This window comes from Rattus norvegicus, chromosome 2, assembly GCF_021556685.1.
Source record: "Rattus norvegicus strain SHRSP/BbbUtx chromosome 2, alternate assembly SHRSP_T2T, whole genome shotgun sequence".
NCBI lineage: Eukaryota > Metazoa > Chordata > Mammalia > Rodentia > Muridae > Rattus > Rattus norvegicus.
In genome coordinates this window covers 191,641,984-191,662,107 of record NC_141535.1, presented here as the reverse complement: position 1 = coordinate 191,662,107, position 20,124 = coordinate 191,641,984, and the positions used below count along the sequence as shown (strand labels likewise).

The window sequence follows — 20,124 nt, the reverse complement described above, 5'->3', positions numbered from 1 at the left end:
GAAGAACTGGTAGGTTCTTCCTGAATCCTTGACTCTAAATTGCAAACGCACACTGTGTTCCTACTCAGTACTGGAAGATGCCAGTGACTTACCAAAGCCACAGAGCAAGCACAGACCTAAGTGTGATTGGCTGGTTCTGTTTAGCCCAAAGCCCTCTGCTGGTCCATCCTGTGTGTCATAAAAAAAGGTCATAGACCAGGTAGCTTTTTAACAACAGGAATCCAGGAGGCTTATGTCCCACTGCTCTGGGGTTTGGGAGGCCCTAGGCGCCCTCCTCACCAGTGAGTTCAGTGTCAGATGAGGCAATGCTTTTTTTTTTTTTTTTTTTTGGTCTTTTTGATCTCTCTCTCTCTCTCTCTGTTTGCTTGTTTTTTTGGATAGCAACTCCCTAAGTGACCCCAACTGGCTCCAAATTCACTATGTAGCCTCAAACTTCTGCTGCAGGCACATGCATGATTCGTCATGCCCAACCTGGGACTTCTTTCACAAGGGCAACCCTAACTGTGATGGCTCTGTCATGGTGACCAGCGAACTTCCAAAGCCCTCATACTTGACATCATGTTTTCAAACCACGAATTTGGGTGAGATATAGACATAGTCCATGGTACCAACCGTGGATGGCACTGTTCGAATAAGCTCAGTGCTGCTGCGTGCTGTGAATGTGCATAAAGGGGTTAAAATGAGAGGTTAAAATGGAGCCTGGCCATGCACCAGACTCCAAAAGCAGGGGCTGTGGGACCCACTATGCTCTCCTGATTCCTCAGCTTTTTATATGTTTCTGTGTTACAATGAGTGTCCTGGCTTGGAATTGTGGATATTATTATTATTATTATTATTATTATTATTATTATTATTATTATTATTATTGTGATTATGATGTGGGGAAGGGAACATGCCAAAGCATGCACATGAAGGTCAGAGAACAACCTTGTGGAGTCAGTTCTCTCCTTCCACTTTTATGTGGGTGTTGGGGGTCCCCAGCTTCCCAGACCTGTGTAGCAATTGCCTTAACTGGCTTAGTTGCTCCCCCAGCCCTGAGGTGTTGTGCTTTGAGACTATTTCTTCTATTCAACCCTTCGTAGTTAAAACCGGCAAAGTGGCCCTCACTTTACCAACGCTCTTCTTAACACAGTGTGACAGATTCTTACTAACTTCTACCAACTCAAAAGAACCCAAGTCCATAAAACTCTTACTCAGTAAAAAATAGAAAATATAGCAATACCAAGGAGAAACTAGTGTTACCAGCTACTTACCAGCTATGTTTCCACCATCCTTATTTTATTCTACCTCCTTCACCTCTATTGAAACTCCTCAGGCTGAATGAACAGATATAAAGAACACAAAACATAGACCCTTTATGCAATAGCATTGCCTTGGGACTACTAGTGGAAGGCTCTTTAGTCCTGTCTTATAAATTATTCTGCAATACAATAGAGGAAGAGTCCTTCAAAAGAAACTGCCAGGGCAGGTGAGATGGCTCAGCAGGTAAAGGCCCTTGCCACTAAACAGATAACCTGAGTTTAGTCCTTGGTACCTGCATAGTGGAAGACATGAACCAACTCCTACAAGTTGTCATTTGACCGCTACATCGTCACACATAGGCACCAATACCACAGTGTCAGCCTGTGGGGACACAACCACTTTAGGAAGAGATACTGGAGAAGATATAAGACTTGGGTCCAGATAGCTTTGTACCCCAAGAACCAATGTTCATTAGTCATGTGTCTTTGAGTAGTTAACCTAGAATGGTCATCGTTTTTCTATGCGTAAAATGAGCTACAATAGTACTTGTCCTATATCGCTTTGGAAAGCTGGTTGGTCTAAGTGAAAAGACACCAGTAATGGCCTAGAAAATGTCCCACAGACTCTAGTTACTTTTGTTCATAGACACTACTTGAAGCTACAGTGGAGTGGAGTGTATCTCCAAACTTCAGAGTCTATGATGGTCTAGGACACAGACCTGGCAAAGCGGCTAACTTTACCACCTTCTACTGTCTTCAGTTGATACATTTTTAAAAAGCTATCTATCATTCATTAACCAAGCACCTCCCATATCCTGGACACTCCATCCCACTTGTCCTTATGAAAAGCCCCCACTTTAACTGGGTAGACCAAAGTCAAAAAGACCACATGCGAGATAAAGACACAAGGCTGCTCAGTGGCAAATGCTGGATTTGAACCCATATCTCTACGACCTTGTAGACTTGAGCTTCTTCTACTAGGTTGCCCTAAGTCGCTGGTGGCACATGAGTGGAAGCCAGGAACTATGGAAAATAAATTTGAGTAATATTACCTAGTAAGTAACACTCAGGAGGACCATACTGCATCCATGGAAACCTGGGCTTTATCTGAACATGAAGCTGTCCATGTTCCCTAGATGTTCTCACTGCCTAGATGTCCACCCCACTCAGAAAGACTTTCTTTGTAGTCAGAGGATACCCTTCTTGAGTGGCACATGCCCCAAGATTTTGCCATTTTCTTACCCATGTTTCAAACATGTCCTCTGGGCGCAAGCGACGTAGGGTGGGTCTGAAAAACAGAGGAGTGTCCTTGAGTAAGGATCACCAAGCAGAAACTAAGCTTCAGCCAGTGCAAATAGACTTTGGTCTCTACTTGGGCCTAAGGAGCCCTGATTTCATCTCTACCCAGAAAGAAGCAGAACTTTTCCAGAGAGCTAGGCCCAAACCCATTCAGTCCAGGCACAGCTTTGTTCGATCCAAGGCACACCAAGGGTATGGGGACAGTCAGAGGGAACAGGGACAGCGCCTTCTTGGTGTTCTCTTCTCATAGATAGAGACCACTCCTGAAGCCCAGAGCCAACCAAGGACAAGGAAATGGGACCAACAAAAATTACTCAAACACAGAATGCTAGTTTTTGTCATCAGAATCATCCATCAAAAACACAATAGATGTCATGTTCACCCTCCCAGTGCTGACTCTCTTCATCAACATAGACTGTCCAGGTGTAGGGGTTGTGGTGCTTCAGGTCCAGTGAACACATTTGTCCATGATAGGGAGGGAGGAGAGATGAGACAGTGGGCCCGCTACCATGTCCCATATTCCCAGATAGCTCTTGCCTCCAAAGCAGAGGCAGAGGACTCCAGCTGGTAGGCCAGCCCAGGCCAAGGCCTCTTGTTTGTGTAACTAGACCTTGCCACACCCATCTGTTTACACATGAGCAAGGCTGCTTATATGATCCAAGCCCAGAGCTGAACAGCTGCAACAAAGGCCATTTGCCCCCAGAACTGTGTAAATATTTACTGTGTGGTTCTTCAGTGAAAAAGTTTGAGGATCCCTTGCTAGAGATGCTCTGAGTCTTAGCACATATCCCTACCCTAGGAGTTGTCTGTAGAATGTGTGGAATTGTCCCTGGCTATATTACTTAATTACTCAGACTTATCTCACGGCTGTGACGTTGGGAGAATGACAACTCCATAAGGTGGGAGAGTAGCCAAAGTTGCTCCCATAAAGCACCTGGAAAGTTGTTCCACATACAGGAAGTTGTCGCTGAAGGTATAGAGTTTCATCTGTATCTGACTCTAGCTTGGGGTGGGGGTAGGGGTGTGCACAAGAAGGAGGTAGTCTAACCCTACCTGCAAGTGTAGAACCTTATTCAAAGTGGTAACATCCTTGATACCGGTCAATGGTTCACAAAGCCATGCTGGCCAGTTTTGTTCTACTGGGTGTCTTACTCTAGGTTGTTGCTCTTCGTGGCTCTGCATCATCAACACTGAGAAGCTCTTTACCTGTTACCTTTTACCTGGACCTGCCACCCACCCACCCCATCCTCCACCTGTCATCTAGGGTACCTTTGATGTTCCTTCACAAACTCCACAAGCTCCTCTTCTGTGTAGGGCTTGTTAGGGATGACACTGGGTTCATCCATAAATGGCTCATAGAAGCCAACTTCATTCATCTTCAAGGACAACTTCTTTGCCACCTGTAATAAGCAGAAATTCCATGAGCATTCATTCAAATGCTAGCTTAGAGAAGCAGTGGCCTGTCTACCCAAGAGAGGGTGCTTGTATGATTTGGTAATTACATGGGAGCTTATGGGCAATTTTAACTTAAATGTTGAAGTATCTGGGACTCGTATTCCTTGTGGTCTGGGTTGGACTTACCTTCAATCAAAGAAAGCTCAATAGTAAAAGACTCATTTGGAGAATGAGGACCTAAGTGGGCCAAGGAGTGGTTGGAATAAGAAGTGGGGAAGGTCAGTGAACGGTTATCGTCCCTCTGCTGCGTTTGCCAGGGCTGGAGAAGTGAGCAGACAGTAAGAGAACATGGTCACTGGGTGGCTTTAAAGGAGCTAATTTGAATGGAAAAGTCAATTGATGGAAACCATTAGAGCACATAGGCTCACAAAGTCAAAAGCCAATCCGTTCACCCATCCTCTTATTGCTACTGAAGCCAAAGGGTGGAACCTACAAGGGTTCAGTCTCTGTACCACACTTGCTAGGTGTTGTGTCAGGCCCTAAGGACTGCCTAGCTGAACGAAAACTAACTTTCCTGCTTAGTGTAGGCGAGAAAGACTTCTTGGGACCTAGGGCTTTCAGTGCTAAACTCTGGATTGTTCCCAGGAAGCCAGGATGAATGGCTCACCCTATAACTAACCTCGAAGAAAATGCTCCTAGCCTGACAGATTGTCTCTCTTGGTTAAAGAGGCCACACACTAATGTGTCGCCAGGGCAGAATAGTGGCTGTGTTTGCCTGCAAAGTTGCTGAGCTCAGGACCTCTCGTTGTGACATGCTTTGAGAGGCCTGGAATTTGCAGTGCTCAATGGGAAGCCAAATGCTTTTCTCTAGCCCAGAGCCATGGTCCAAGAAAGCACAGGATGAAACAATAGCTCCCTTCAAACTGCACAGCATTGCCTAGGAGCTGACACCTTGTGGTGGCAACCACAGTGTGGTGACCCAGTAATTCAGGGGTTGGGACTAGTAGGGGAGGCATGAGTGTTAAATAAGCCCTTTCACAAGGAGGTCCACTCTGCGGAAACACTCACATCTCCAAGTACCATCACTTGCTATTAATTCTAGGTCTCTATATTCCAAAAGACACATTTTAATTCCAACATTCTATGTGGAGTTAAAGAAAACGGAGTTACAGTCAGGCTGGGCCTTGGTGGAAGCCCATAACCCCAGCATGAGGGGGCACTGAGGCAGGAGGATCACAAATTTGATATCAGATTAAACTAGAATGAGTTCAAGGCTAGTTTCATTTATGAAGATCTTGTCTCAAGATAAAGAGTTAAAAGGTGAGTCGAGGAGGATGTTTGATAGGGAAGACCTGCTTCATCTGGTATGTGTGAGGTTCAGTCCCTTGCACACAGAGTGAGAGAGACAGGGAGACAAATGAGACAGACAGAGGCCAGGGACAGTATTGACGCAATCTTTTGTACACCTGCCTCTGGTACAAGCTTGAAAACGTCAGACTCTGCTCTCTGGGTTCACTCTCTCACTCTCTGTTCTAAGAACAGGCTTCCAGGGAATGAGAAATGATTCCTAAGGATTCAAACTCTAATACTGTCAAGCACATGGCCCGCTGGCTGTGTGCTGGCCGCAGCTGTAAAGGGATTTAGGTTGCTTACGCTATGTGATCTCACTTGGATTAAACATGGTCAGAGCTACCACTCTTCTCCGTTTTACATACGAAGAACAACTTGGGTGAGCAATTCATCAGAATCACATATGGAAAGACCGGCAGGGCCGCTCTCTCCAGTTTCTCGTGTTCCAATGTCCCTTTTCTTTTGAGTTCTTTTTTTTTTTCTTTTTTTCGGAGCTGGGGACCGAACCCAGGGCCTTGTGCTCACTAGGCAAGCGCTCTACCGCTGAGCTAAATCCCCAACCCCTTTTCTTTTGAGAATTCCCTTCTCCTTGACCATGCAAAAAAAGAAATCTACAGATATTCTGCAAACACTGTACTGGCAGCAGACATTCTAAGGAGATGTTTCTTTTCCTATCATTTGTTCTCATTCATCCATTCCCACATCTGGGAAAGTAACTATGACCTCCTAAGGGTGAGAGCTGTTCAGAACCACACGTCACACAGCACGTACAGGCCTATGTGTGCACTTGTGCCTGTGAGCAGAGTCTCTGGACCCTGGGTGCCACTGCCTGGGTCTGCCATGCTAAGTCTGTGCATGTAAAATTGGATGCTTGAGGCCTTTCGTTGTGGTCTGAAGTAGCCTAAGTAAAGATTTCCAACAGTCTCTTGGATCTTCCCTCCCCCCTCTCCACGGTATGCCCTTCCCTTGTACTTCCTTTTCTTACAGCCGTGTATAACTGCGTCTTGGATAGCAAGACCTGAAGGAGAGTGGACGGGTTGAGGAATCCGTTCATTCAGTGTGTTGTTAAGTTTTTAGCTGGGTCTTCTGTGTGAATGGCCAGACCCTAGTAAACCCCGGCTCGTGGGTGTTGCAATTACATAATGAGGCATGCGCTCTCTGATAGCAGACAGTTCCATAAAACAGAAAACTGCCCATGCTTTCCTTTGTTTCCTTTAGTTGGAATAAAATTGTGGCACTTTCAAGCAAGCTACAAGGACAGCGAGGGTTTTCCTGGCCTTTGCATACACAGGGATTTTGAGTTCTGACTTTGCTGCAGTTTACAGGGCCTGGCCTGTGGTGGGCAATGAAGAATCAGCTGAGCAGGAACTTGGGCTTTCTCCACATCTGTCCTCTCCGGCAGCTCCTTCGGGCTCCGGAGTGATTCAGAACTGATTAAGATTTCACTGCTCCCCAGGCAGAAGGAGCAGTGCAGGCCAGAGTGGTTCGCAATGGTTAGAGCCTGCGTCTCAGGCTGCCGGCTGCAAAGGTGGACTCCAGCCTCTAGCTCACACCACCTCCTCACAGGGGCTGAGCTTCAGGGAACTCTGATCCATACCGCAGGGATCCACGCGGGTCCCTGACCTGTGTGTCCTGCAAAGTTTTCTGGGAAGAGTTTGGTTTTGTTTTAAACTCTCCATTCCTAGAGCCAAAAAGATTGCTCAGCAGTTCCGAGCATCTGCTGCGGCCGCAGAGGGCTGGATCTGCTCCCAGCACCCATGTTAGCAGGCTTGCAGCTGCCTGCAGCTCCAGGTCCAAGGGGATCGATGCCTCTGATGTCTGTGGAGCCCTGCCCCCTCACATAATAAAAAAAAAACTAAATCAGATTCCTGTGCCCTGTCACAACTCTAAAAGACCAAAAAAAAATTTTATTTTTCCTAGACTAATCCCATAAAGGATTTTTTCTTTTAATTTCTTTATTATATGTGTGTGTGTGTGTGTGTGTGTGTGTGTGTGTGTGTGTGCACCCAGCACCCAGACCTACACAATAGCTTCAAGTCTTTTTTTTTTTCTTAAAGTTTAGGTTTGCAACCTTCAGTTATTTGGGGATTTTTCTCTCCTTGGCCAAATGCCCTTGTTGCCGCTGGCAGCACTATCTTCCGCTTCTCCGATTTTATTGCCTTTTTTCTGTTCTTCAGCTCTTTCGCCCCCTGCTGGGCATTGTTGAGACTGCAGCCGTGCCTTCTGAATCCCACCACCTCCCACGGGGCACCACCAAGTCTTGGGTGGCATTAGGCTGGTCCATAGGGAGGTGCAGAGATGGCCTTTCTCTTTTCAAAGGGTGTAAGCCGCACAAGGCCATATTCGCGATTTTAATTGTCAGCAAAGCAGCTTTGAGTTCCCTGGCGCCCCCATCTTCACAGCCTCAGGCACAGAGCCACACTCTGGGTAGATTCGAAGTTACTTGTACAAACAAATACTACCCCGAACTCCGAACAGCGTGTCACGCAGAAGACTAGGGCCCTGGTGATTAGCTAAGCCCACCTGCCCAGCGTTCTAACTTTTGTCCCTTCAGATGAAGCTTCTTTTTATACTTTTAAAGATTACACTGGGTTGCATCAGGCCCCTGCTATGCACCTGTTTAATCTCTCCACCGTTCACTGCCCTCCCTGCCTCTCAACGCTCTTTCCCCTGCATCCCCTTCTGTTTTCAGCCTCTAATTTCATGTCACGTGTACTACAGGGTTTTAAATGTACCTACATAAAATATAGAACTCATGCACTAGAGAAAACATGATAACCGTGTTCTTTAGACTGACGCCATTCACTCCAGGTGATGACTGCCAATTGTGTCTCATTTTCCTGCAAAGAACTTAACTTCACCCTTCTTTATGACTGAAAAAAAAAGTTTACTGTGTGTATATGTCATTTTATTGATTTTATATGTCTAGATGTTTTGCACATCACTTCTGAGCCTGTTTCCTGGAGAGGCCAGAAGACAGCATCGGAAGCCCCTGCAACTGGAGTTACAGATAACTGTGATCCACTTTATGGGTGCTGGGACTTGAACCTGGGTCCTTTGGAAGATGGGCTAGTACTCATAACTGCTGGACCATCTCTCCAGCCCCACGGTTTCTTTAGTTGCTTCTCTGTTTATTGACATTTGGGTTGATTCCACTAGATTAGTTCTTTTCATTCCAACAGGGTCTCAAGTGACCAGGCTGGCCTTGAACTCCCTATGTAGCTGAGGATGACCGTCAGTGTGCTGCTTATGCAGTTTTGGAGATCAAACCTAGGACTTGGTTGATGTTAGGCAAGTGCTATACCAAACTCTTAACCTACAATCTCGGAGTCACCCCTGGCTCAGTAAACCCAGAGGCCATGATGAATCCAATTCCGGCTTCTGCACTCATCCTGGCCTAATATCCTGTCTAGAGACCCTCCCCCTGGGCCTAGATGTCTTTTTACTGGCAGCAGTTCTTCTAGCCAGCTGACATCTACTGCATGGCCAAACTCTAGCCACACCCCCCTGCAGCTTCCTTCTCTGAGCTGTACAGAGCAGAGTCGTTCATGTCCGTCAGGACTCAGATTGCATCCACTCTCCCCAGTCACTGACTGTGTGACTCAATTGAATGCATTTGTCACCCTTGCTTTGGTTATTCCCTCTATGGATCTTCCAGAGGATGGGATTGGTCCCTCCCCTCAGTAAGTGCTTGAGAGATGATCGTTATCACTGTCAATTCTAAACCTCAACCAAGTAGGGCAAACTTCCTTTGACTTTTGATTGTATTGGAATCATTCGTTAGCCCTTCCTTTTGGATTCTGGGCTGGAAGACAGGGACCATATTCTCAGAAGTGGTTTCCCAACGTCTTCTAACTTCTGGACAAAGAGGTAAAGGTGGAGAGTTCAAACCCTGATTGTCCGTGTTGTCGAACGTGTTCAAATGGGGTTTTCGTAGGTACTCACCCCCTTGTCAAAGGTGGCAAAGAACTTGATGTAAGGCTGGAAGTGTTCAGCTGCCTCTTGGAACGCTTTGTAATCTAGGAGGGAAGAGAGAAACGTTAGCAAGAGGCAAACCGCACACTTGGAGAGAATGGAGTTAGACAGCTATTTAATACCAGTTAAGGAATAGTTGGAGTTGCAATTGACTCATGTTCAGTGACCCAAGAAGAGCCTCCTTCTGCCACAGGTTTGTGGAAAGAAAGCAGGACATACAGGAAACTGAAGAAAAGTCAGAAAAAAATACACAGATGCCCCCCCACACACACACACAAAGCACAAACGCATGGGACTAAAATTGCTCCTACTGAAGTCACAGTCTGCATAGATGAACCCCAAGGAGAAACCACCCTGTGTTTACAATGAAGAGGAAAACACTGCCCCATACAGTGCTCTAAGCTTCTCCAAAGGACGGCTCCTGGTTTTCTGGTTTGCTTTTTTTTTTCTCTAGTTTTCTTATGTTTGCTTTTCCTTTTTATAAAACAGTTTAGTTTTACAGCATAGCCCTCCTCTCCATCCTCCAACTCATACCTTCTGTCTGTCCTCTTTCCCACCGTGTTCCCAAGCCCTGGGGTGTGAGGCAGTAGGCTGTGCCCAATGGTACCAGACAGAAAACGGGTAAGGTGCAGCAGATTCAGGAACCCCGGCCATTCTCATCATTGAGAGTGGTAGGTGTTTTAACCCGCTCCTGATCAGGTTCCTGTCCTGGAACATGTGACCATGACACCCCACTGAGAGGACTGTGACAGTCACTTAGGGATAGCACCTGAAGTCCTTCCACCTGCAGATGAGGCATCCCTAACATCACAGACCAAGCCATTAGAAAGCACCGGCCTCTAGAATCCACCCCACCTGCAAATGTTTATAAGGTCACAAGGAATAACCTGCACAAGTTATTTCTCCAAAGATCGCCCGAGCGTTCGTGTCTTACTGAGCTGCAGCACTCCATCCAAGAGTTTTCTCTCCCTAAGCTGGACCTTGACCCAGCTCAACCAGCCGGGTACTTGGACTTGACTGCAGCCGCTTCCCGCTCAGTGGCCCTGACTTTGGCTCCTCGCTGCCAGCTGCACCACCCCAGCACCCAGACCTACGCAGACCAGCACTAGGGGACAGAGGGTGACAGAGATGGCTCATCTACACTGAAAACTCAGAGAGAGGCCCTGGTTACGCTGAGCACTGTCTCTCATTCTCTGCCCTGACCGACTTCAAGAAGAAGCTCTCTGGACCAGGCTTGGGAGCTTCTCAGATCTATCAGTACACGGTTACGTGTTTGCTTGTTTTTCTTTTGTGTTGATTTGTCTCACTATGTGTAGCTGACTTGTCCTAGAACTCACTATGTAGACCAGGCTGGCCTCAAACTCATAGAGATCCAAGTTGCCTCTGCATCTCAAGTGATGGGATTAAATACTGTGCCACCATGATCTGTAAATATAAATATTTAGAAGGCAGTTTGATACCACGAGATACTATGCAGGGGTTGTGACAGGAACTCACGGGGATGGTGAGGGGTGAATATGGTCAAAGTACCATTGTGCACATGTATGAAATTTTCAAAGACTAAAACAGGGGTTACTTTTAAATCCTGATCCTCTGAGAAGATTATTTTAATTAAGCCAAGTCTATACTTGACTCTGGTTTCAAACATGTATCCACATTTTTCACGGAAGAAAGAAGCCACACCCATGAGAGAATACTGTGCTTACTACACCGCATGAAGTGTCTGCAGTCAGGCCTTGCACTCCAGGACGAGTGGTGAGACTCATTGTCAGTTCTGTAACCCTGCAGCTCTGAGCCTTTGTTTACTTTTCAGTGAATTGACTTCTTCAGTTTCACTGAACTTCACATCGCTGACTTTGGAGGCAAACTTGTACAGGATTGTACGCAGATTATTTTAGAATAATGCTGGGTCAGGCAATGCCCAGGTTAAAAAGACAAACACACTAATGTCAAGAGCCTCTTGGCTGGAAAGGGCCCTGTTTTTTAAGCATCATAGGGTTGGGCAGATATCTCAGTTGGTTACGACTCTGCCTGATAAACCCCAGGACTTGAGTCTGGAGTTCAGGCCCAGACTCCACATAATACAACCAGGCAGGGTGGTGGATACTTGTCCTCATGGTGCAGGGGAGGCAGAGACAGGTGCAGCCCTGAGGTTGCTGCCCCTAGTTGGCAAGTCCCAGGCTGGTAAGAGACCCTGTTTCTTAAAAAATTTAAACATAACTATAAAATCTGTTCTCTGCTGCACCCACACCTACATAAGTACACGCATGCACACACACACACACATACACACACGCATACACAATATATACAAGCACCATAAGTACATGAACACACATGTGCATACCTGCACATGCACACCTGCACATGCACACATATGTGCACACACATACATAGAAATACACACACACACACGTAAACACACATAAAGAAACACAATACATGTAGCACCATAGGCATAGACTGATGGCCAGCTCTGAACTTGGCCAGCTATTCTCCATGTTCTCTAACTTCTGAGCCCATTCCCATCCCAAATTCATTTAACCCTCTCCTGCTGGTGACCACAGGAAGTGCCAACATCAGGAGGTGGCCACTGTGTGTCCATTTTACAGAAGAGCCTGATGGGGAGATAGACAGGTGGGAGAGTGGAGGAAAGAAAAAGGCATTTATTTATTCAGTAGACTACATACACATAATAACACGCATGTGCTTACTTACACACAATAACACGTGTAATAGCACACACTCATACATTAATGACACACACAATAACATATCCACATGCACAATTTTACCTTTATACACAAAACACACACACACACACACACACACACACACACACAGAGAGAGAGAGAGAGAGAGAGAGAGAGAGAGAGAGAGAGCTTCAGGGCTAGAGAACATAGCCTAACCTTAAAGGTCTTTCCTCCTCACTGCCTATTTTGCACGATTTCTGTGCACATGTCCCTTTGCACAGGAGGAAATTCAGTTTCTACTGCTCCCAGCAAAAGAGATATTAAAGCCACACCCTCTGTTGGGATAGCCTGGCACACCTTGTTAAGAGCTAGCCTTCAGACCCACAGGCCTGTGTTGACAGACGACTTACATTCTGAGTCCTCATTCTTGAAAAAGCCAAGCAGCTTGATCTGGTCCTCGATGCGCTCAAAGGCTTGGACTTCCAACTTGTTGTTCACGATCTCTACTGGGTCCTCAATGAGCTGAAATCACACACACACAAAGACAGTGATGTTTAAATAAGAGAGATCCTCTCTCCCCAGTGGGGAGATAGAGCACTTTGGAGGGAAGGGACACACGTACAGAAATTGTGAAAAATAGGCAAAGAAGGGGTTGGGGATTTAGCTCAGTGGTAGAGCGCTTGCCTAGGAAGCGCAAGGCCCTGGGTTCGGTCCCCAGCTCCGAAAAAAAGAACCAAAAAAAAAAAAAAAAATAGGCAAAGAGACAGAAAGAACATTGAAGTCAGGCCGTGTGTGTGTGTGTGTGTGTGTGTGTGTGTGTGTGTGTGTGTGTGACTGTGTATGCAGACACAAAGGCTAAGGTCTTGAGCACACTCATCCCAGCCTACCACAGTGGCCCCAGGAAGACTTGGTCCTACCTTGGTTGGTTGTCCTGGGGGCTATTCTATTCCTCCTGACTGTTATAGTTTTTTAAGATTCTATCTTCAGTTATAAATTGACAACTATAACTATATATACCTATCTACATATATATATATATATATACATACATACATACATACATACATACATACCATCAAACACATAGAAAGTATGTACAAGAGAGATAGAATAAGAGAGATTGTGTAGTGTGCATGCATGACTGTGTGAGACGCATGTGCTCAAATGTGGACAGCACGTATCGGTGTCTTCCTCTAACATTCTCTTACCTAGAGACAGGCTATGTCACTCAGCTGGGAGATTGCCTTCCTGGCTAGGCTACTGGCCGGGCATCTCTGTGGACTGCCTGTCAACTTTTTCTAGTGCTGGGTTTCAGGTGCAGGAAGACATAACAGGCTTTTTATTTGGGTTTTGGAGATTCAAACCCAGGCCACCTCTCCAGCCCATAACTATTCGTAGTCCTGGGACATAAAGTCCGAGGAACTAGGAATAAATTATGAAATAATTAGATGAAGCCAATTAGCATCCATTACCTCAAATTAGCATCCATTACCTTACCATTTGTGTGATTAGAATATTGTGTACATCTTAGCAATTCTGAATGTAGGTTTTTATTTGCTATGCTGACCAAACTGTGCACTCTGTATCAAAGGAAGAAAACCTACTTATTCTTCCTGCCTGCTGAGACTCTATCCCTCGGATCACAATTTCCTCATGTTTGACCCCATTCCTGACCGACCCTGGTAACCAACATTATAGGCTCCCTGCTCTGTGTCTCTCACAGGCTCAAGTGTTGAAGGCTTGGTCCACACCTTGGGGCTTCCCTCACTGAGGTGTGGATAGAGCTTGAAGCCTCTGATGACCCAGGGAGTTAAACTCTGACAATGCTGTCGGGTCCTGATGAGAATTAGGAGGGGAGAAAGTAGCTCATGGAGGACGTGCCCTGAAGGCTGAATTTGGTTCCAGAGGCACCCCCCTCCTCCCTCCCTTCCTCCCTTCCTCCCGCTCTTCTCTCTCTCTCTCTCTCTCTCTCTCTCTCTCTCTCTCTCTCTCTCTCTCTCTCTCTCTCTCTCCTTTTTGGCTAGCAGGAGGTGAGCAGCCTCGGCCCTGTGCCCCTGCCTACCTGATTTCTGCCTTTTCTCAGACCCAATGCAATGAACTCAGCAGACTTTGGGCTGAAACCTCCAAAACTGAGAGCCAAGGCAAATCTTCGTTTAAAAAAAATGTTTCCCCAGGTGTTTGTCACAGTGATTAATGTACAGTATGTGCCCAAACTCATGCGTCTAATGCTCTCTGATTTCTTCACCCATGTCTTAGAAACAAAACTTTTTTTTCTTTTTCATTAGTTGAGTTGTCAGTCCCATAGCATCTCTTGACACTAGAGTCAAGAATGGGAAGGTGGCCCTTTTCTAGCTCAGTTTGCTAAAGGCCTTGAGAAAATGATTCTTTACTCGTAAGAAAGTGTTGGGGGAGATTTTCTTCTCTCTGTGGATATGAATAAAGATGTGTGATAAGTGGGGTTCTGATGTGAATCATCTCGTCACCAGCCTCAAAGCACCCACCTTGAAGTCAAAGGCCACGTGCTAACTAGTTTTGTGTCACTTGACCAAGCTATAATTATCTGAGAGGAAGGAACCACATGCCTCCATAAGGTCAGGTTACAGGCAAGTCTGTAGAACATTTTCTTACTTAGTGATTGATGGGGGAGGGCCCAGCCCATTTGTGGGTGATGCCATCCCTGGGCTGGTGGTTCTGGGTTCTATAAGAAAGCAGCTGAGCAAGCCATGAGGAGCAAGCCAGTAAGCAGCACCCCTCCATGGCATCAGCACTGGTTTCTGCTTCCAGGTTCCTACCCTGCTTCAGTTCCTGCCTTGGTTTCCCATGAACTGTGATCTAAACCAAACAAACCCTCTTCTTCCAAGTTGCTTTTGGTCATGATGTTTCATTGCAGCAGTAATAAACATAAGACAGACTACACACTGAGAACAGAACTATCTGTAATTTGCAGAAATGAAACCCAAATTAGGTAGTCTAAACACTGCCCTTAACACTGACTTGCTACTTCTGTGAGTCAATCACATAATTTATTGTTTAAAGCATGTAGAACCTTGCTTCTAGGAGTTCTCTCTCTCTCTCTCTCTCTCTCTCTCTCTCTCTCTCTCTCTCTCTCTCTCTCTCTCACACACACACACACACACACACACACACACACACACACACACCTGGTAAGCTTGGAACAGTGCCAGGCTGTGTGTGGGAGGGTGTGTGTGTGTCATTGTGTGAGCGCCCATAAGTGTGTGGCAGTGATGGGGGGCTGGGGGTGGGGGGCTGGGGGAGGGGGGCTGGGGGCTGGGAGCATTGATGAAGAGTGGAGAGTGTTAGAAAACAACTTGTGAGAGTTGGTTCTCTCCTTCCACCCTGTGGAGCCAAGGAATTGAACGCAGGTCATCAGGCTTGGCAGTAAGTGCCTTTGCCTTCTGACCATCTCACCAATCCACTGTCTCTCAGCTCACTGTCAGTTCAGAAGATGACTCAGGGGGACTGAGCCTGTGGGTCCCTACTTCCATCTCTAGTGACTGTTTCTCCCCTCTTTTCTGCCTTTTCCAGGTTTTTTCTGTGTCACTGTACCAATGTCAAGGGAATGCCAGTGGTTATCAGGGTGTAACAGGTAGAGAACACCATGTCACTTCTAGCACCCGCACAAATACACACACTACAATTTCTATGGTGACTTAAGGGATTGCTTTCTAGAAAAGATTCCACTGTAACACAAGTACGGTTTATATCTCCTCGCTGTTAGGGAGGCCTGATAACTGCCTGAGGCCACACCAGGCTGTCTGGATCCTCAGCTTTACATCAGAGCTGTAGCCGCTCCTGAATGGGACAGCTGCACACAAAGCCACCTGCTAATACTTACGTCCAAGAGAAATTCCACCAAGACATCTGCTGCAAATTCCCCGTCAAACTCAATGGTGCGACCACCCTTCAGAACATACAGGCTTCCTTCTTCACTGAAGCCTGGAAGGAACGAGGGGCCAAAGTCAGTCAGGTACAGAAAAACCTTAACTCTGGCCCTGAGTGGTGGTCAGGTCAGGATCCAGGATCAGTGGAACTAACAGACAGGTCAATCTGTCAGAGTCCGAGTTGAGTTCAAAAGCTTACTCTCCATTCCACTACGGCTTGAGTTCCCACAATGCTGCTGAACCTCGCCACTCTCCTTATCAGACACCTCACTGTCTGTCTACCTGTTGCTTTACCCTGGCTTCAAGGCCCTCGTCAGCTAATGCCAGCCCTACCTCTCCACCCACCTTGGCTGGACTAGGGCTCCTCATCTCTGAGACACTCTCCTTGCTTCTGGGCTGCATGAGGTTATGGTAGGGCGTGTCCAGCAAGAGGCACAGCGCAGGACTTTACTCCTCTTTTCCTTTACCCTAACCTCAGAGTGACGTCGATCCCTGACTCCACCTTAGTGACTCCTTCGAGTTCTTGCTTTGGGCTCATTTTCATCTAAGGTCTCCCTCCTGTTAGCATTGCTAGCTGGGGCTTGCTTTAAAAGGACAATCTCTAACAATAGGGGTGCTGTCTTCTCCCAATCCCAGCCTCTTGCACAGAGCCTGGGCGTGCGGATAGACAGTCCTTCCGAGTCACACGCCTCTTCACCGAGGCCACTGCAGATTCTGGGAGGGCAGACCACAGCTTCACTTTTGCCCCAGCACCCTCGGTACAGTCTGGTGTACTCTAACCAGCCCTTGCAGGGACACGGTATCCTTTCGGCTGAGTATTGAACAGCCGCAGCCGAGGTTGATGTGGCAACTCCACAGCATCTTTAATTCTTCAGATTAGCTGTTTTCAGACTCTGTTACCTAGGAAACGCTTTCTCCTAATGAATCACAAAAGACACTCAATAGCAAGAGAGCAAGCACTGCCTGCCACCCCACCATCCGCCTAAGGAAACCCCAGCACTGGACACACAGCGTATTCTTGACTCTCATGACATCTGATCTTAAAATATGTCCCAGGGAGCATCAGTCAGTGTCCTGCTTGGGAGTTTGCCTCGAATGAATCAGGGTCAGAGCTCCATCTGCAGCTTATCCATAGCCAGGGTAGGACAACCAGGAGAGGGGATAAGGATAGAGGTGGGTTCACAGAGCACAACCACATCCTTAAGATCCAACATCTAGAGGGCAGCTGCTTCACCCCTCCAAGACAAGCTTAAAGAATGCAGTTAGACATACCAAGTCCCATCATGCCCTTGGCCAGTCTGTTCCTGTGAATTCTTGCTCAGTCCAAGCTTCCTAGGTTTGAATATTTCTAGAACACTAGCATTTTTGTTTAAAGTTTACTAAAAATGATCCCAAATAACACCTGCTAATTAAAACAGTAATGGTTCTGGGGAGAGGCTAAGAACCAATGAGCTGCTGGGGGAGGGGGAGGCAGAACTCATTAAATTGTTTTTGACTCTAGGAAGAGTTGAATGTGTTTTCCTTCCATGCTCTGGGCAGAGAAGGTATTCTTATTATGTCTCCAGGGAAAGAGAAATGCCAGCCATTCTCAATAAGTCACCATTTTACAGGCGTGAATATGTCTAACTTAAGTAGTTTTCTATAACATAAATCTTACCTTTAAAAATATCTGGTCTTCTAAGAAATAAAATAGGAAAGAGTTGTTTTTAATTTGCTAGGAAAATGCACCTGCATGCACCTGAGATAATGCACCTGCATGTACCTGGGGTAATGCACCTGCATGCACCTGAGATAATGCACCTGCATGTACCCGAAGATATCCACTGAACCACTACTAAGCTTTTTTTCTTTTTCTGTGTTTACTACTCCAAACTCAATTAACCTTTCTTCAAAGGTACTGTTTCAAAACCTCCTGCTATTTTTAATAGCCATTCTCCACTGGTCATGCAGAAAAAACTTAAATGGACACCATTGGGGGTTGGTATTTGGAAACCAGAGGGGTTCCCTGTGCCCTTTCTCCTTGGGATTATGGAATAGGAATCGTAAAGGGCACTTGATCGTGACATATTGACATGAGAGATTACAGCTCCCAGCGTATTGTCTCTCTACCGTCCCTCACCTAAATCCATCCAGGCTGAAGGTTCCCAGCTGGGGTTCAATCTTAACTCTGGGCCCTCCTCAGACCCTGCTGTAAATGCAGCATGAGCTGGCTGCTGCTGCAATGTTCCCAGAGAGGCCCATTGAAGCCACTGAGGAAAACCTGGGCTTCTAGCTGCTGTGGGAGCTGTCAATAAGGGCTCAAGTGCCTCACAGTAGTTTCTCCAAGACGTTCTCTCTGCCTGACAGGACTGCAGAGGTAAATTAAATGAGTCCCACCAAACCGTTTGATTGAGGTCTAGGTTTCCTTATAATGGGCTCTGCTCTGACCCAGAATGCTGTATGCACTACCTTTTAATATGTGTTTGGAAATAATCCAGTTACCTTGCAAGATAAACCAAACTTCATTTTTTTTACGAGGTATAGTTGTTTCTTCCTAACAGATTTTAAATTTCAAACTTACCCAGCCTCTTGGCAAGCTTGGCCTCTTTCCTTGAATCCACCATCACAAAGCCTATGTTTTTATGTTCCAGAACCTGGGCCACAAGCTGAAAAGACAAATGCATAGGGAAAATGAGTTAAGGGAAGAGAGATGGCCAACGCCATCCCGGGTCAGTTCCATTTGTACTCCCGGCCACTCAGACCACAGATGAGCCAGGAGAATGCTAAGGATCTGAGAGGCTAAGAAGAGAGCCCTGGAGGACACAACGCTGGCCGCGAGCCCTAGCTGCCTTCAAGGAGATAAAATTGGGGCACAGAGAATCCGAAAGGAAGCAAGGGTGCTCAATAACCCAGTGGGGACCTGGTGTGGAGCCATGGGATCTTTTGTTGTTGCCAAATAAAGAAGACGCCTTTTAGGAAAGGAGCCCTGAGGCTGAAGGCTTCCTGCCCCCTGTGCTGCTGTGATGCAGGCACCTGTTCTCATCCAGAGACTTCCTCCAGCCCATAGTGAGGAAGAACTATAGGGAGTGTCTGAGGATGAAGGCAGGAACCATAGCGTCGAGGAGGATGCAGCAGATGGAGAGTTAGCTAAAAACCAGTCTGAGCAGACAGCAGGATAGGAGGTGACACTACATGTAAGACTGGCATCCAGCTAAGCTTCCGGAGATGCAGATACGAACAAGTAAGGACTCTAAGTTAATAGAGTGCCATCTCTCTGTCACCTTACCATCTCAAAAAGGGGCTGGACGGAAATGGGGAGATCATAAAATATGAGCTGTCTGAGGATTGAACCTGGGACCTTACAAAGGCTGCTCCATTACTAGCTGAAGCATTGTGCTACACTTTGAACCCTAGTACTACTTTTCAAAATGTCTGCATTCGTGTGAAGTTGTAGGAACTACAAAATATCTTAAACACACAAGTCTCTGGTTTTACAGAAGCAAGATCCTGTGAAACTGAGGTACAATGTCACAAACAGGACAGTGCCACAGTAGTTAAAATACAGAGCATTGTCCATCACCACAAGGGGCCCTCCGTTGCCCTTCATAGTCACAGCCACTGTGTGCTGTCCACCCCCACCCCCACTTGGGCTCCTGGAACCAGGAATTGCCCCGTCTGCTGTCAATCATATGAGGTTGTCTAAACACAGAGTCATGTAGCAGGTGCCTTTGTGAGATAACTCTACACTTTGCATAATGATCCATCCGGAGGGTCTGTCGTTTTGCTGCCTGTGTCACCAGGTCTGTCCCTTTTCACTGCTGAGTAGATGTCCATGGTGTGGACATACCACAGTTGGCTTAACCGTTCACCTACCAGACGGTGTCTGAGTTGTTCCCAGCCATTGGTGCCGATGAACAGGGTTGCCATGTGGGACTTTGAGTTAGACGTTAGTCTTAATCTCGGAAATAAATGACTAAGAGGATAAATTGTGACTCATAAGGGAGTTTCAGGCTCAGTTCTCGCTGAAACCAGCAAACTGTTCTCCAGGCGGGCTGAACTGCTGCACATCCTCATGAATAGTGAATGAGGTCCTTACAACCTTGGCGCCCTGCATGTCACCATCATTTTTACATCTCTGTCATTTCTCCTAGGGACGCAGCAGTGTGTCCTTGTGGTTTTAATCTGTGCCTTGTGACCATTTATTTGAACATGTGCTGTGTTTATGCATGTCTGCCTCTGTGAAAATGTCTCTTCGGGTTGTTTGCCCATTTTTACAGCGCACATTAGCTT

The 20,124-nt window shown here is 46.6% G+C and overlaps 1 protein-coding gene across 1 annotated transcript in view; it reads right to left on the bottom strand.

Moving 5' to 3' along the window:
- Casq2 (calsequestrin 2) overlaps nucleotides 1-20,124 on the bottom strand; it is a 55,676-nt gene that overhangs the window by 16,661 nt on the left and 18,891 nt on the right. Inside the window, 6 exon segments of the mRNA NM_017131.2 lie at nucleotides 2,484-2,529; nucleotides 3,810-3,940; nucleotides 9,231-9,304; nucleotides 12,364-12,475; nucleotides 15,810-15,910; nucleotides 18,416-18,500. Of these exon segments, the coding sequence (NP_058827.3) occupies nucleotides 2,484-2,529; nucleotides 3,810-3,940; nucleotides 9,231-9,304; nucleotides 12,364-12,475; nucleotides 15,810-15,910; nucleotides 18,416-18,500 (549 nt within the window).